The sequence below is a fragment of the Syngnathus scovelli genome, chromosome 6 (assembly GCF_024217435.2).
Source record: "Syngnathus scovelli strain Florida chromosome 6, RoL_Ssco_1.2, whole genome shotgun sequence".
Lineage (NCBI taxonomy): Eukaryota > Metazoa > Chordata > Actinopteri > Syngnathiformes > Syngnathidae > Syngnathus > Syngnathus scovelli.
This window is the reverse complement of record NC_090852.1, coordinates 2,842,151-2,860,633: the sequence shown is the minus strand read 5'-3', so window position 1 is coordinate 2,860,633 and position 18,483 is coordinate 2,842,151. Positions and strand designations below refer to the sequence as shown.

Here is an 18,483-nt window from a genome sequence, read left to right as displayed (position 1 = left end):
TCACCAGGGCATATTGGCCCATCAGTGGCAACGGGCCAACGGTTTTCTCGATCAACCGGACAGTGAGTGACCTAATACATGGAATACAACAACAATCGCATAAAATCATAATTGTAATAAAAATAGCTACAGCAACAAGCACAGGCATGATGAGGCCTTTCCAGCTTCCGAACGTTTTCATCCAATCAGACCAAATATCGGTGTGTACGCCTGAATGATCTTTCATCTTTTTGTTCAGTGTCCTTAGTCCTTCCAACGCCCTGGTCAGTCGGCCTCCTGGTGCCGTGTTGTTTGGGATGAAAGTACAACATGCATCACCAAACATTCCACACACACCATGTTCCTTAGCCAATAGCATGTCCAACGCAATTCTATTTTGGAACGCCATTAACGACGTTGCAGCCAATTGTTCATGAACTGCGACAAATGATTCAGCTGTATAATTACCCAGTCGTTGGACATTGTAATGAACGTAATTAATACGGTCTACATTTTTATTGGGGGTGATCCATAGGAAAATACTTTCGAATCCCGAGGACACTTGATTAACGAGTTTATACTTATCTGGCACACCCCGGGGCACTCCTATAGTGTCAATATATGTTGGATCGTCGTCGCTCAACCACGGGGCAAAATGTCTCTTTTGGCTCACTTCAGGAGCCCCGCCAGTGGGGACTCCAGGTTCCAGTTGAGATTCTGTATTTCAATGGGGACAACCACCACAGGCATTATCAACGACACGATGGCACAGATACCTGATGCATTCTTCGGCAAGCGATCCTATAATTTGTCATCTCCACACCACAACCAGATGTCACTGGTCTTCCTCTGCTCCTTCCATCATCACTGGGTGAATTCTGGCATGTCCTGTTAAAGCTTGAAAACAAGTGAATTTGGAAAAAAACTTTGTATATCACAATTACAAATTGAAACCTACTCACCCATTTCTATTTTACCACTCTCCCCCTTTGACACATTCACCCAATGTGTCATTACGTATCAAAAGGAACCTGCAAAGCGTCCCCTCTCATCACCACACTCATTGTAGCCAGGCCTGCGGAACCTCTAGTTACCATCTGGGCCCCGGGACCATCACCCCAAGTCCTTGAAACTTGACTGTCCACCACACACACTCAGCAACACAAACAAAAATCATCGCACTGCTGTCAGTGAGCCCGGCAAATTGTCATATATGTCTATCTGGGGGGAGACGACTGTGGGACCCGCATGTCAGGGGAGCCTCCATAACCTCAGATTGCTCCTACAAACTCGATCTCTATTATCGGTGTACAGGTCGACTCGGTGTATAAGTGGACCCCCCTAAAATTCGACGGAAATTTACGATTTTCTGATATATCCTTTGTATAAGTCGAGCTCAATTGTTGCATTATATTAAACTTCAAAATTCAATATGCAAAATTTATTGACGAAATGTGTTCAAATTCCGGGAGGCCGTGCGCATGCGGCTGTTTATAAGCACCACGGAGGAGATCGCGGAGCCTCATTCGACTTCCAGCGGCCGGCGAGCTCGCGCACCCGCCCGGCACATCCGGGAGGCCGTGCGCACGCGCCAAGTGGCCGAAAATAGCCCCCGCCGAGCGGATCGGCTGTTTATAAGCACCGCGGAGGAGATCGCGGAGCTTCATTCGACTTCCAGCGGCCGGCAAGCTCGCGCACCCGCCCGGCACATCCGGGAGGCCGTGCGCACGCGCCAAGTGGCCGAAAATAGCCCCCGCCGAGCGGATCGGCTGTTTATAAGCACCGCGGAGGAGATCGCTGAGCCTCATTCGACTTCTAGCGGGCCGCGCACTTGCGCACGCCGCCCGGCACATCCGGGAGGCCGTGCGCACGCGCCGAGTGGCCGAAAATAGCCCCCGCCGAGCGGATCGGCTGTTTATAAGCACCGCGGAGGAGATCGCTGAGCCTCATTCGACTTCCAGCGGGCCGCGCACTCGCGCACGCCGCCCGGCACATCCGGGAGGCCGTGCGCACGCGCCGAGTGGCCGAAAATAGCCCCCGCCGAGCGGATCAGCTGTTTATAAGAACCGCGGAGGAGATCGCTGAGCCTCATTCGACTTCCAGCGGGTCGCGCACTCGCGCACGCCGCCCGGTTCAAATTTTCTAAGTGCAACGCACAATGAGATGCATGAGAAACGGCCTTGGTTACCATCACATTTGAAGCGATGAATACGAAGTTAAATTTTATGACTCGGTGTATAAGTCGAGGTCGATTTTTTTCGGTCGATTTTGGATCGAAAAAGGTCGACCAATACACCGGCAAATACGGTAATTATCCTAATTAAATTCAATAAAGATGGGTCCGACTATTCCCTCTGGATTTTTACATCATTATTTGGCTCTCCCCCTTTTTCCTGTTGTCTAGCTCAAATATGTTTCTCAGTCTGCTTCTCTTTATTGCCCCTCTTGGCGAGTCCAACTCGCCCCTTTTTCTCTTGACCGAATCCACTTTAGTCCAAATGTCCTATTCTAAAATGTATCTAACTCGACTTCTACTTCTTTAGCCTGACGAGCCAAAATATCAGATCTCGCTCTTGTTTCTTACCGTTTTAGCCTATTTGTTTTATCCAAATCTGTTCAATCTCTGACTATGATGCTTTTCTCTGTAGCTCTACGCATTATTCAATTTTTTATCAAATCTCCTCAGTTCTGTCAAACTCAGTGCACAATGAAGCTCCTGTCCACCTTGACCCAAGCTCCACCCAGTTTGGTAACACCACAGCAAGGAGTGCGATTTGGCCGTCGGACACTTCCAACACCCCTGCGTCCCAGAGGCCACACAGAGTGTCTTCCATGCCTTGGTCCGCCTCTTTCGGCCAACGATATTGAGGCCGTTTGATAGGCTGCGTCTCATCCATTTGGAGATCAATAGGGGCCACCGAATGACAAAACCCGACATCAAATGGACCCTGGGACCACAGTGTGTTGGGCAAGCCCGCCAGCATTACTTTAGCGTCCTCATGATCAGTTAACTCCCTACCGTGTGTGCGGGACACCAACATCATCTCCAGCAATCCTGTGTCTGCCATGGGTTGTTTAATTTGGTATGCATTCTGAGACTCAGACCAGTACAAATTAGGAATGTGAGTTTTCCGCCAATCGGTCTGTTGCAACAACTGCTTGACCATTGAGCCCAATTGTCTGGCCTCGTGTCCTGGGGCAAGAGCCAGCGAAATGTGTGGCACCCTTTTCTCTGTCATTTTGAACCACTGCATTTGTTCATATGTCAATTCAGTTGTCGCTGCGACTCCCTCTTTACCAATCAAAATGCACGATGAAGTTAAATCCCACATGTGCCCTTCAATTTCTTCAAACAAATCCCGATATACATCATCACTTTTTCGGTCATAATATAGAGTGCAATGCAAAGGATCAACAGGTGGGTGGTATGGCGCCAGTGAGCAGATCCAGGGCTTCCACTGTAGGTAGGTCGAGAACACACCACCACCAGCAGGGGTCTCTGGCTCCAGCCTGGCCCAGTAGATGGTTGCAGTTTCTGCTTCTGCCGGTAGGGGCGCCATCAGCCACTGACCATGTTGTTGTAGCTGCTGTGAGCACTGGATGCTGACGCCATCTGGAAATTGAATAATCACTCCCTCTGGCCCACACAGAATTCTGGCTTGAACGGCTGACAGCAAGTCCCTTCCCATCAAATTGATCGGAGTGTCTGTGGAATGGATGTATTTGTACCACAGTCTACACCCTGTCCGGGTGATCACAGTTTCAAGTGGTTTGGTAAAAGGCAGAGTACGTGGTTGTCCCGAGAAGCCGACTAAAGTTGTTGTTTTCTTTGACAGTGAGGATACAGGAAGGGCAGCGTTTATTGATGAATAAGTTGCTCCTGTGTCCACCAGCATCTTCACAGGTTTTTCCTTCCACTGTCACATGAAGCATTGGCTCCGCCGGGCCACTGCTTTCCTGGCTCCCCGGGCAGCCCTATTCAAATGGTCCACACCAGAGATCATCATGTTGGTAGTACTGACCTCCGTGCGTTTGTGGGCGGGTGGCTCCGCGCGGTCGATACTGTGGGCATTCTTTTGCCCAGTGGTCGGTTTCACCGCAGATGAAACATGCGTTGGGCGAATGGGGTTTGTATGCTGCCCTCCCCGGGTAAGCAGGTGCACTCCCTCCCCGGCCTCTGTATCCACCCCGGAACTGGCCCCTTCCGCGCCCCGCCACCTGAGGAGCCTGTGACATTTGCATTTCCTTTTTCTGTGATTTAGACTGTTTAGCTTCACCATGCATTTTTGCCAACTGTAATTTCAACAACTGTTTAGATAATGCGTCTGTCTCGTTTTCAACTTTAGCTTGTGACTCAGTGAACATTCTGCAGTGATGCAATAGATGACGTTTAAATCGTTCTTCGGCACAAACCTGAATGTCAGGATCTGACATTAGCTGCTTCTTCACATCTGGCGGAAGTCCATCCAGCAGCGCCATTCGGAAGAGCACCTCTGCCTCGTGCGTGAGAGCCGGATGGCGACCTGTGGTTTCAATCCAACTCTCCACACATGTTACATAATGTTGTGCAGGTGACATTTTCACATCATAAGGAAACATAGTGGGGGCCAGATCGGTGGGTTGTGGGAAAGTCAATTTAATGTTTTCAAACGGGCGCTGCTACTTGTGGCAAGGGCACCTCCCTCCCCAGTCTCGCTGTGCCTGCTGCTTCCTCAATTGCCTGCAATTGCACTAGGGAGCATGCTCCTGCCAACATCTGGCGCATGTCACCGAGTGTACAGCTCTGCCCACTCATCAGAGCCAAAAATTTGTTTAGCCACACCTTGCCTCCTCTGTGAAGTGGGGGCATATTTTCCATCATCGCGGTCACATCACGGAGCACCATGGGCTCGTAGTATTGACCGCCCGATGTGGTCACCAGCGGACACATCAATTCATTTTTCTGCACCTCGGCCTGTGTCATCTGTCCCTGACCACTCCGCAAATTATATTTTCTCCGTGTCTCTCTCTCTCTCTCTCTGTTGCCCATTTTAACATCTGCGCTTCCTGTCTACGCTGCTCATCGGCTTGATCAATTTTCTTTTTTAGCTCCTCATTCTCGGCAGTAAGTCTATGCCAGCTTTCTCCTTTCGTCACATTGGACGGTTGAGGGCTCAGACCGGGGGTGGAGGTGTCCACGCGGGATGTGTCCACGCGGGATCTGTCCCCCTCCCGGGCCCGTCGCCTCTCTTTATTTACTGCTTGTTCAATCAACTGTACAATACTCTGATCCGCCCTTTCGCCTTCGCCCTCGACATCCACTACCATCCTACCACCCAACGTCACCACCGGAGCCATTACTCCGGGGTCGCCGTACGGTGGCGGTCCATCATAGCTCACTCCGAGTGTCGCGGCACTCGGGTGTGTCACATCATGCAAAGATGGATAAATGCCCTTGTATTCATTTCTTTCCTTGTCTATTTTCACCGCTTTCTCTACCCTTCTTTCTCATGCTCTTGTTAGCCTGCAATTGTCCAAATCAAAAACGTTGTTTTCTTTTAACTGTCTTTCTTTTGAACCTCTAAATCGCTCGTGTTGCTAACCTAACCTAACCTTAAAGAAAGGACAAACAGATTACTCCCAATAGCTCCTCATTATTTACGAGTTAGCCCCCCTTTCTTGAACATTCTCTGATCCATGCCGTCTTCCTCCTCACACGCCTGCACCCACACAGGGTGTGCACATGAACGCACACACCGAGCGCGCACACAACCGCTCAATCTCACTGCTTCAAACATTCACTGAGAAACTCACACTGTCCCTGCCCCGCCCGGGCTATAGCACCCCCCGTGCGAGGGGGGGTCGTGGCATCAATGTTGACTGGTTACAGGCTGGCCATTTCCTGCAACAATCATGATGCCGGCCCACCGCCCGCACAAGCATAGCACAGGCCCACGCGCACAGCCCAGACCCGCGACCACGCGCGAGTGCAGGCACGCTCATCAGTCTCAACCTCTCAAAGGGCAGGCCAACTTTGCTGTTGCGCCCTTCATCATGTTCACATTCGACATCTTTCAATGTCTTCTACACAACATTTATTGTCTCTTATTCTCATCCTATCAAGCCACCGTTCTAGTAACTTTGTCACACACCTTATTTTCTCTACTGCCACACCTTGCTCATCTTAGTTTCTCTAACCAACTTAAACACACCATTGTCCACTTCTAAATTTCCCTATTATCGCTCAAAAGCCTCCTAAACATTCTCCATTACTGATTTCTTCCATAGAACACACATCTCACTCACACACACTCATATACACACCCACTCATGAGGATCCTCTGCGCGCACACACACTCTCCCCCCCAATTTGGTTCATTTTGGATGTTTTAGCGGTCTGATCTCTCACTGTTCAACTGTTACCACCGGATATTTTTTGAGGAGGCCTCACTTCCCCTCGGGGATCTCTTTATTAACCCCAGCTATTTGAATACGATCGTCACCGCACCCTTGTCCGCCACGACGAAGCACTAGGTCCCTGACCTATCCGTAGTACGCGCAAGTCCCTGACTTTACCGTACACATTACACACGTAAGTTCCAAACTTATTCACCGTATGTATCTTAACTTCATGCACACCTTATTTGATCTGAACAACAGTCTCCTCTTAAATTTCCTCTTTCAATTTGCAGCATTTCGACTTATAGTAACAGGTATTCTGCTTACCTTATCGGTGATGAGCTCAGGGTTGAGGAGACGTCGTACCAGCTCAACGTTGTGCGCTTATTCCAAACGGTTCGCGGACCGGGAGACAGTGTCCCTGACACTGTCCGGTGTCTTGGCTAAAGACCACGAGTTGTCAATTACCCTTCTCTTGACATCACGTCCGCGGTCACCAAGAAATTGTTAGGTTACGGATTCTAGTTATTGATCTGACTCCAAATTGCGATCAACACTTAACACATAAATTGCTATGTCCTAATCCACACACTGGCCCACTTAACAATTTTGCGAGTTCGTTCTGTCAAAGAGAAGACCAGTAGATCAATTATACCAAATTTACCAATTGTTTATTCCTGACAAAGCGCACTAATACAGGCCTGGGTCCCGGGTCCCTCACACTAAAACTCGTGCGTTTTTGTGACCACCAAAAGACGACACATTCTTCCGGGTTGCCCAGTTTTAAAGAAACACAATATGAATATTAAAGCATGCAAAATATTGTGAGATGATTGGTCGACGGCCATCTCCTCCTAAATAAATAACACATTTATAATAAAAAAACGCATAAAAATAAAACTCACCATTAAGTATCTGCTCCGTAGCTTTGCGGGCTCGACTGGGGAAACATGTTACATGACCGGGACGAGCGTCTTGACCTAAATTAATTGATCGTTGATAAAAAAAAAAAAAAAATTCTGTGCGGCCCGGTACCAAGTGACCCACAGACTGGTACCGGTGGTTGGGGACCTCTGCTCTAGGGTGCATAAGTATGACCTCTGTAAATGTGTGAAAATGGGCCAAAATTGGACAAAATTCTACTTTTTTTCCTGTTAATTTTTTTACTAAGCTGCAATTGACTTATTTGTACATCTTAGGATGCTACACATGCCTACCAATTTTTATAGGTCTCGGACAAACGGGCAGAGAATAGGTTTCATTTTTCCACTCTAGATGACACTACAAAGCTATTTTAATTTTATTGTTTATGACAGCTTTAAAATATCAAAGCATTCACCAAGGTCGAAGTGTGTGCAAAGTTTTGTTACCATAATTGTATTTAGTCTTTCTTTTGGAAAAATACAAATATCCATCCATCCATCTTCTTCCGCTTATCCGGGGTCGGGTCGCGGGGGCAGCAGCATTAGGAGGGACTCCCAGACTTCCCTCTCCCCAGCCATTTCATCCAGCTCATCCCGGGGGATCCCAAGGCGTTCCCAGGCCAGCTGAGAGACATAGTCTCTCCAGCGCGTCCTGGGTCATCCCCGGGGTCTCCTACCTGCGGGACATGACCGGAACACCTCCCCAGGGAGGCGTCCAGGAAGCATCCCGATTGTTAGAGATTTGCTCACTCCAAAATATTTTGCAAGAACGAAACAAGAGACAAGCAAGTTCTTTTAGACACCTGCAGGTGGAGAGTCCATTCGTCGCTGTCTGAACAGCGATTATCGAATGAAGTCTAAAAGTCTCCTCCCTGCAAGGGCATATTTATTAGGAGGAACAGAGTGGGGGTGGGAGTGGACAGGTTTGGTGAACCCCCGGCCTCTGATAAGATCAGAGCAGGGGGTGTTTTACACTATTGTGGGAAACAGAACAACTTTGATTGCTTCCCCTGCAGCTGGTCAATCAAGCAGAGGAAGCAACCACTTCATCTTACTCTGCATTGTGAGGGCCAGACGTGATTGATTTAATCATTACATTGTGAGGGCAAGACATGATTGATTTAATCATTACAGTCTACATTCCAACATAATCATAGGATCAAACTAACCTGAAAACCCTAACATCTCCCTCCTGATTTATCATATGATTATGCCACCCCAAACAACAACGAAAAGCAAGAAAAAAAACATATATACGTATAATGAAGAAAGTAGAATGGTAAAAATAAAAACAACAAACAATGATAGCAACACTTTCCAGTGAAGATGAGGCATTACCTCAACACCCCAGATCAAACTTATTGTGTAAGCGAAAAACCTGCTGGCCAGATGTTATTAGCAGGAAAATTCTTACACGGCCCCTGTGCCACAGGCGACCAGAATGCTATCAATAAAAACAAAAAGAAAAACACAGAAACAGTATATCTGAGGGAAGAGCGCAAGGACAACTTTGTCTCCGACGGACCATACTTTATGGTCATCTGGAACGTTCGCACCCCAGACAGGGTCATGAGGGTCAAAGGTTGCAACTGCTCTGCGTCGAGTCCAGAAGAGTTGTGTGCTCCTGTCAGCTGATGATGTCATATCCTGTAGGTGTGGTCTGTCACCCACACTGGTGCACACACTCCTGTCCAGTTGGCGGGCAGCATCGGATAAACCACCTTGGATGTAACATGTGTAATTCACTCCAGCTGGTCTCTCTGTGTAGGCCACTTGTGGTATTGTTCGTCCTTTAACAGTCACATTGAGATTTGCCCAGAAGTGTTCATCATAGGCACCGTCTGCAAGTCCAGAGTGGGATGGGTCGGCATCACTGATTGTGACTGCTCGGCGTTGATATCCAACTCCTCCCATGGATGCCATACGTTTCGCTTCAGTGACATTCATTGCTCTGGCCTCCAAGCGAACTTGCGTGGAGGAAGGGGGGAGTTTCGAACACGCATAGCACGCCTCCTGTGTGTGAGCTCTCACAGTGAACCTGAGGGTTGTCCACCTGTGAGGGGGAGAGATCAGGCGGCAGTAAATTTGCATTGGACACATCTTTCAGTTTGAGCGTCCTGATTAGATAATCTGCCCAGGACTGCTCTTCATCTGTTGCTTGCAACTCTCGTAGTCAATTGTAGTGCCCATTTAACTGGCAAACAGGAGTTTTTTGTTTGTTTTTTTTTTTGAAACAAGCTCTACAAAAAAAGTTTGTTTTGTTTTGAAAATATTTTGAATATGAATCAAATCCATATGTTGTATAAAGCTGACTGACCTGCCCCACTATCCCTCCTCTTGAGCCATGTGACGCGCACCATGGCTCAATATTGCAGCCCATTTGCATAGGTTCTTTGGTAGGGTAGGTCATTTATAGATGCCCTTCTCTAATCTTGCCCCTGTTTTGACAACTAGCTTAGTAAGTAAATGGATGGCCTCCCCGAATGGGGAGCGACTCAGCTAGCAAATGATTAGACATTTTCACTTTGTTGTAGTTTCTTTAGTTACTTTTCAATCGTTTTCTCATTGTTTATCACAAGAATCTTAGAAATTTGAATACAAATCAAAACGTATGTTTTATTTTACTCAATTGTATGATTTAGAGAATCCATATGTAGTAAAGTTTTGTAGTACTACATATGATTTCATCATCATTTAGTTTGACTTTCTTTCCAAAACGCTTCTTAATTTCTCAGTTCACACATCTTCTACATGTGTTACTGGTTCTCCATTTTTTTTCTAGTTAATTATCAATCCAAAAGTTACGTGTTTCTTTCTAACATTCAACCTGCTCAAAATCATTCTTTCATCAAAGTCGCTCTACTAATTTTCCATAGTAGTCGCCAACGACTTCAACCATTCAACCTTTCATTCAGGCAATCATTCATCAATGCTCATCATATGTATCTCACACAGTCTCCAAAAAGGAGTCTTCCTATCACATCGGTCCCAATTCATCCAAGCTCACCACACAACACTCATATATCACTTTCAACTCAGGTTTCCTGGTAGAACAATCCACCAATTCAAAAAAAAAAGACTTAACTAAACCAAACAACTGGCAAATTAATCTGAATTTTTTTCTTTGTTTTTAAATTTGAAGAACTCAATCTCTCAGATTTAGCTTGCATTTAGAATTTTGCATAATCTTATAACACAACCAATCAATTATTCCTATTAAATGTAGCATTGCAAAATCTTAAATTCACAATTTAGCTTCTTCCAATTCCTGAAAGCATGTTCTGTCATTTTTTTTTTTTCCGAATTTCTCATGTGGGCTCGACACTTTACATGCACTAGTGTGGATTAGTTTCTGCTTGCAAACAGATTTCTTTTTCCTCTCATTTTTATCTTTCAAAATCATTTCTGTTCTGCGGTGCAAATTGGATAGACCACAGTCTAGCAATTTTTTTTATACTAAAACTTTAGCCAATGTTCATCATTTTAACATATACGCACACACATGCACAGCTCTCGCATGCAAAAGGTAGGTCTCAGCCACAATGATTCGTCACAGGCTGGCCATTTCCTGTGGTCGATCATGAGCTGGTCCCTCCCATGCACACGAGGACAGCACATTCTAATTTTATTTATTTATCTTCTAGAAGCAAGTTGCATTTCTTTACCACTTGAACTCTCAACTTCCTTTCTACTCCATACTTTCTCTTCCACTTCGGCATATATTGCATACAATTAAGAAATCTACTTGCCATGAACTTCTCGTTTTAAGGAAGAGCAGAGCAAGAGATTTACCGTTTTTATTTCCCATATTAATTCTAGTAGTTTTAGGTTATACAATCTCTTTGTCTCAAAAATATTATTATTATTATTATTACTATTATTACTTATTTATTTATTTAACTATTGCTTTGAGGATCCTCAATGCAGGTTTAAATTGACCTTTCAACAAATTACTAGCCTGTATTATTGCCGTGGATCAATGCTAGAACTGCTTTTTTGTCAATTTATCCTACCAGTCACACACTCAATCACACTAACTCCAGCGCTTTTTTAGGCCTCATGGCTCGGACAAACCAAAGCCGTATCTCATAGCTCGGATAAACCAAAGCCGAATCTCATAGCTCGGACAAACCAAAGCCGAATCTCATAGCTCGGACAAACCAAAGCCGAATCTCATAGCTCGGACAAACCAAAGCCGTATCTCATAGCTCGGACAAACCAAAGCCGTATCTCATAGCTCGGACAAACCAAAGCCGAATCTCATAGCTCGGACAAACCAAAGCCGTATCTTTAGCGCTTTAACTTACTTGTCCCCTGGTTCGTTGCACCGCCGGATCCCGTCTATCCACCTCTGTCAGACGAAGGCAGACCTAAGATGCTGGGCCAGCGAAGAATTCTCTTCCCAGGACTTTCTTTTCCAGGTCCTCCTAATGGACGCTGGCTTGTCGACAATGCAGCACGTCCTCCTTCGCCGGTCAGATGGTGGGTATGAGGATCCCGGGTTTCGGCACCAAAATGTTAGAGATTTGCTCACTCCAACTTATTTTGCAAGAACGAAACAAGAGACAAGCAAGTTCTTTTAGACACCTGCAGGTGGAGAGTCCATTCGTCGCTGTCTGAACAGCGATTATCGAATGAAGTCTAAAAGTCTCCTCCCTGCAAGGGCATATTTATTAGGAGGAACAGAGTGGGGGTGGGAGTGGACAGGTTTGGTGAACCCCCGGCCTCTGATAAGATCAGAGCAGGGGGTGTTTTACACTATTGTGGGAAACAGAACAACTTTGATTGCTTCCCCTGCAGCTGGTCAATCAAGCAGAGGAAGCAACCACTTCATCTTACTCTGCATTGTGAGGGCCAGACGTGATTGATTTAATCATTACATTGTGAGGGCAAGACATGATTGATTTAATCATTACAGTCTACATTCCAACATAATCATAGGATCAAACTAACCTGAAAACCCTAACACCGATGAGATGCCCGAGCCACTTCATCTGGCTCATTTCAACGTGGAGGAGCAGCGGCTCTACTCCGAGTCTCTCCCGGATGACCGAGCTTTTCACCTTATCTCTAAGGGAGAGCCCGGACACCCTGCGGAGGAAACTCATTTCAGCCGCTTGTATCCGGGATCTTGTTCTTTCGGTCACGACCCATAACTCGTGACCATAGGTGAGGGTAGGAGCGTAGATCGAATGGTAAATTTAGAGCTTTGCCTTCTGGCTCAGCTCTCTCTTCACCACGACGGACCGGTACAGAGTCCGCATAACAGCCGACGTTGCACCAATCCGCCTGTCAATCTCACGCTCCATCCTGCCCTCGCTTGTGAACAAGACACCAAGATACTTTAACTCCTCCATGCTCTCAGATTTGGAGATGCTGACCTTTATCCCGACCGCTTCACACTCTTTGTGAACCCCAAAATGCAGAGATGCAATGCTGAGGTCACAAAACCGGACACCCTCAACGCCTCAGCTGCGCCTAGAAATTCTGTCCATAAAAGTTATGAACAGAATCGGTGACAAAGGGCAAGCTTGGCCTTGTCCAACCCTCATTGGAAACAAATCTGACTTATTGCCGGAAATGTGGACCAAACTATGTTTTTTTTTTTTTTGTAGCATTGATGATACAGGGACCGGACCGCCCTTATCAGTGGGCTCGGCACCCCGTACTCCCCAAGCACCCCCCACAGAACTCCCCGAGCGACACGGTCGAATGCCTTCTCCAGGTCCACAAAACACGTGGACTGGTTGAACCCTAACCCTCCCATTCACCCTCGAGGATCCTGCCGAGGGTAGAGAGCTGTTCCACGGCCAGGACGAAAACCCCATTGCGCCTCCTGAATCCGAGATTCGACCTCCCGTCGGACCCTCCTCTCCAGCACTCCTGAATTGACCTTACCAGGGAGGCTGAGGAGTGTAATTCCTCTAATAATAATAATAATAATGACAATAATAATAAATTATATTTATATTGCACTTTACATAGCAAAGAATCTCAAAGTGCTACAGAAACGCTTTTTTAAAAAGAAATGTCTGAAAGACCGTTTTTAAAAGTGTCAACCAACTGCAGTGCTCTCAGTTGGACTGGTAGATTATTTCACAATTCAGGAGAGACAGAGCAGAAAGCCCGGTCTCCCTCTGTAGTTGGAACACATCCTCCGGTCCCCCTTCTTAAAGAGGGGTACCACCGCCCCAGTCTACCAATACAGAGGCACCGTCCCAATGTCCACGCAATGTTGTAGAGGCGTGTCAGCCAGGATCGCCCCACAACATCCAGAGCCTTTAAGAACTCCGGGGTCAGTGACTTCGACCCCAGAGATTGGAGTCCACCTCAGAGTCTCCAGGCCCTGCTTCCACAATGGAAGGCATGTCGGTGGAATTGAGGAGATCTTCTAATTATTCTCCCCACGACTCACGACGTCCCGAGTTGTTTACTCCACTGTAGTAAACAGTGTTGACGGTACACCGCTTCCCCCTCCTGAGATGCCAGATGGTGGACCAGAGTTTCCTCAAAGCCATCCGGAAGTCATTCTTCATAGCCTCGCCAAACTTCTCCCATGCCCAGGTTTTTGCCTCAGCAACCGCAGAGGCCGCATTCTGCTTGGCCATCCAGTACCGGTCAGCTGCCTCTGGAGTCCCAAAGGCCAAAACGGCCCGATAGGACTCCTTCAGCTTGACGACATCCCTTACCACCGGTGTCCACCAGCGGGGTCGGAGGTTGCCGCCACGACAGGCACCGACCACCTTACAGCTCCGGTCGGCTGCCTCAACAATGGAGGCACGGAACATAGTCCACTCGGACTCAATGTCCCCCACCTCCTCTGGGACGTGGGAAAAGCTCTGCCGGAGGTGTGAGTTGAAGCTCTTCTTGACGGGATTCTGCCAGACGTTCCCAACGGACCAAACCTCTAGGTATCCACGCCCCCATAAAAAAACAAAACTTTTTCACGCTCCGCCCCCTGGTACACCAGTGAGCTGCGTCTGATGAAGTCAACTGGACGCATTCTGGAGCGTCGTCTCAAAGCCTCAGGATTGACCGTGCACAAACAGGCCTACAAAGAACATCAGAAGGCCTACTCAAAAGCCCTTGGGACCGCACGTGCCCAGTTCTACTCCAATATCATAAACAATACCCCTGGAAATTCAAAACAGCTCTTTTCAACCATCAACCACTTTCTCAAACCCCAACCCACCACTCCAACAGAATCCTCAGAGGTAGTGTGCAATAACTTTATGACCTTCTTCACCGCTAAGGTTGACAACATCTGCTCCCAGCTCCTCTCCTCTTCTGGCCCCTCCACTTCACCTCCACCCCCCTTCCTTCCACCCGGGACAGTCCAGCCTCTCCGCTGCTTCTCCCCCATCTTGCAGTTGGAGATAGAGGACATCCTCAAAAAGATGAAACCCTCCACATGTGCCCTGGACACTTTCCCCACGGCCCTCATTAAACAACAAACCTCAGCCATTAGTCCCCTAATAATCAATGTCATACCGCCCTGCTCAAAAAACCCTCACTTGACCCGGACAACCTTGCTAACTACAGACCGATATCAAACCTCCCGTTCCTCTCCAAGGTTCTGGAAAACGTGGTAGCTGCCCAACTTCACACTCATCTCACCCGCAATAACATCGCTGAGAAATTTCAATCCGGTTTTCGCTCTGGCCACAGCACTGAAACAGCCCTTGTTCGGCTCACCAACAACCTTCTCATGGCTGCCGATGCAGGCTCCTCGTCACTTCTCATTCTGTTGGATCTGTCCGCTGCATTTGACACTGTCCACCACAATATCCTCCTTAATCAACACACACACAAAAATCAGACACACACACTGTCACCTCCGGTGTCCCCCAGGGATCTGTACTCGGTCCTACCCTCTTCACTCTCTATATGCTACCCCTCGGCAATATAATCAGGAAGTTCGGCATCTCATATCATTGTTATGCGGACGACACCCAGCTATACCTCAAACTCGACCCCCCGCCCTCTACAACCCAGCCTCCTCCATCTCCCTCATCCATCCTCTCCCTGTGTCTGGAGGAGATAAAGGCGTGGATGAATCTCAGCTTCCTGCAAGTCAACAGTGACAAAACCCAAGCCATGTTAAGTGGGACTCCCCATCAGATCCATACCTGCCCAATAACAAGCATCTCATTCGCCGGTCACACTATCCCCCTCTCAGCCACTGTCACCAACCTAGGTGTGAAACTGGACCCTCAACTCAACCTAGAGTCGCACATAAAACACTTCTGCAAAACCTCCTTCCACCTCAGGAATATTTCTAAACTCCACCCCACTCTTACCCTGACGGATGCTGAGAAACGTGTCCACGCCTTTGTCTCCTCCAGGGTAGACTATTGTAGCGCACTCCTCATCGGGATCCCTAGCAAGAGCCTCCAGAGGCTACAGTACATCCAAAACAGCGCTGCTAGGATCCTGATGAGGGTAAGGAAAAGCGACCACATCACACCCATCCTCCGTTCTCTGCACTGGCTCCCCATCAAATTCCGAACTGATTATAAGATCGCCCTCCTCACTCACCAGTGTATCCTCGGACATGCTCCCCCATACCTCAAAGAACTCCTTGCCCCAAAACCTGCCACCCGAAGCCTCCGCTCATCCAACTCAAACCTTCTCCACGTCCCGAAAACCAAGTTGCGCACCATGGGCGACCGGGCCTTCTGCCATGCAGCCTCCACACTGTGGAACTCCCTCCCCGACCACCTAAGAGCACCCCAATCCACTGACTCTTTCAAAACCGGACTTAAAACTCACCTCTCTAGCATTTCCGTAATCCTGTTCTCACATGCTGGTTGTCGTCCAGTTGTTTTATACTTGTCTTTGCTAAACCCCCTAATTTTGGCTGGTGCGGCTTATATTCAGGTGCGCCTTAAAGTCCGGAAATTACGGATAATTTTTTGTGTTGTACAATATTGGCTGATATGCCTTTGCAAGGTACATCATCATACATTGTACAAATAATGAATGCTCAATATATTTGTTAATAAAGTTATGTTTTGCATTTTTGTAGTGGGTGCACCTTTTTGACTTGGTCATTTTATAAGTAGCTTGTATGCTGAAAAAGTGTGGACCCCCTGCTCTAAATTGTCCAGCCTGTTCTCCACGACTTCAATTTTCTTTCTTGCTCCATGTTCTTTTCAAGATCCCTGATTTCGGCCATTAATGCGGTTATGAATGTTTGTTGCTTGTTGAGTTAATTCCGTTCTTCCGTCATGTTCATCACCTTCATTCCTCCATGTACTTTTGCAGTGCTTTTAATGTCATGTTTGCAGTAGTTTGATGTCTAAGTGTAGCGTAATTATTCTGAGATACTCCAGCGTCCAGCATGGAGCCAGGTCTAGGGTTGCTGCCCCAGACTCCCCCAAGCCTATGTCATCCAGCCCATTTGACACGCAATGATTCTTAGTTGTCAACTGCAGTCATTGCCGTCCGACCCATGTAGCCCCATCCGCCTTTTGTGGCGCTGGTGCTGATGCTCTGCTTCTGACCTCATCACCCTTGTCTGGCCCAGCCAGTCATTCTAGCCGCCATCAGTGGTGCTCTCCTGCCAGATCTCTCAAAGCAGCCTCCCCACCTGGGTGTACCCCACCTTTGCCGCGGTGGTTGGTAATGGTTGGCAGTGGTTCACAATCGTAGACCCCGGTTCCCTTCAAAACTACTCAGCCTTGCCCCTGCCGGCTGCTACATATCTTCTCCCCCTCGTCAATGATATGCCTCACTTCTCAATCGGCGTCTTTTCGACCACAGCTCCTCTAACCACAATAAAAACAACTTTGCAGATTCACAGCCAATCAAACCGTCAATCTTCCTCCCAAGTAGTGTGCTCCCTGCCTGCGCAGAGTGCATTTGATAATGTCTCGGTCGGATATATCTTGGTCGTTGAAAATGCGGTCGCATTGCACAAAATCCGATACATATCCAATCTAAGACCACACATGAAAGTGAACCAGGTCAGATTAGAAAGAATTGTAGTTTAGTGGTTCATACTGTCATAAAAAATCTGATGCAGATCACATAAAGCAAAAAAATCTGATACGCGGCGCATTTGCCTGCAGTGTGAACCTAGCCTAATTCTCTCTCATTAGCTCTCAGTGACCTGACTAAATACTTACTACTTCTTCCCCAGGTATAGAGCTCCAGAACTCCTCCTCGGAAGCAAAACCCAGACTACAGCTCTTGATATGTGGTGAGACTCAATCCACAATGATACTATACTCAGCAGGCACACTCTTGCTTGAAACATCTAAATAATAGTGCAATTTACCACATTAATGTAATTTTACCTTGTCGTTGCATAACAGGGCTGTAGGTTGTATCCTGGCTGAGCTGCTGGCACACAAACCTCTTCTGCCTGGAACATCAGAAATCCAGCAGCTCGATCTCATAGTTCAGTTATTAGGGACGCCAAACGAAAACATCTGGCCGGTGAGACCTTGGATAATCTGTAATGATAGGAAAGGATTATAGGTCAGTGGATCTCTGCTTAAGCGTACCTGGCTGGCTGTAAGGTTGCTTCCGGTGGAGTCTCCACTGTAGGGAGACCACCACTGTGAGGAAAAGGAAATGCACGCGGTTCATTTAAAAATACATAATATAATAAATATATAATATACTAATAACTAGGTTCATTTCAAAATAAAAATATGCTAAGGTCATAAGCAACCTACAAGTTCATGAGGTCGGTGTGTCTGACCACAAACTTATTCAAATGGAACTGCCTTTCCCACGCCCCGACTCCAAACCCAAGCGGCAAATCTCATTCAGAAATTTCAAAAACATCAACCGAGACACTAGACACAGGACCTCCAGCTTCTCTCCTCCTCCTCTGCAACCTTTCCATCAGTCAGCAAGGCAGTGGACTATTACAATAACTCTTTAGCCAAACCTCTAGGTATCCACGCCCCCATAAAAAACAAAACAGTGACTTTTTCACGCTCAGCCCCCTGGTACACCAGTGAGCTGCGTCTGATGAAGTCAACTGGACGCATTCTGGAGCGTCGTCTCAAAGATTCAGGACTGACCGTGCACAAACAGGCCTACAAAGAACATCAGAAGGCCTACTCAAAAGCCCTTGGGACTGCACGTGCCCAGTTTTACTCCGATATCATAAAGAATACCCCTGGAAATTCAAAACAGCTCTTTTCAACCATCACCACTTTCTCAAACCCCAACCCACCACTCCAAC

General features: G+C 47.3%; 2 protein-coding genes across 11 annotated transcripts in view; both read left to right on the top strand.

The window, feature by feature from the left end:
• The window catches only part of cdk10 (cyclin dependent kinase 10), an 84,693-nt gene that overhangs the window by 56,708 nt on the left and 9,502 nt on the right, over positions 1-18,483 (top strand). For 9 of the 10 annotated variants that reach the window (XM_049723086.1, XM_049723084.1, XM_049723091.2 and 6 more), the window contains 2 exons: positions 17,425-17,484; positions 17,600-17,723. In XM_049723086.1, the coding sequence (XP_049579043.1) occupies positions 17,425-17,484; positions 17,600-17,723 (184 nt within the window). Of the gene's footprint in view, positions 1-17,424; positions 17,485-17,599; positions 17,766-18,483 lie in introns of all 10 variants that reach the window. The other variant, XM_049723089.1, reaches the window with a different exon arrangement.
• On the top strand, positions 14,936-17,418 carry LOC137840348 (uncharacterized). The gene has a single exon (XM_068650947.1). It carries the CDS (start codon positions 15,168-15,170, stop codon positions 16,257-16,259), a length of 1,092 nt encoding a protein of 363 aa, XP_068507048.1. The 5' UTR covers positions 14,936-15,167; the 3' UTR covers positions 16,260-17,418.

Excerpts from the sequence above, each read along its gene's own strand:
- LOC137840348 (XM_068650947.1), top strand. The coding sequence starts at position 15,168 with ATGCTACCCCTCGGCAATATAATCAGGAAGTTCGGCATCTCATATCAT.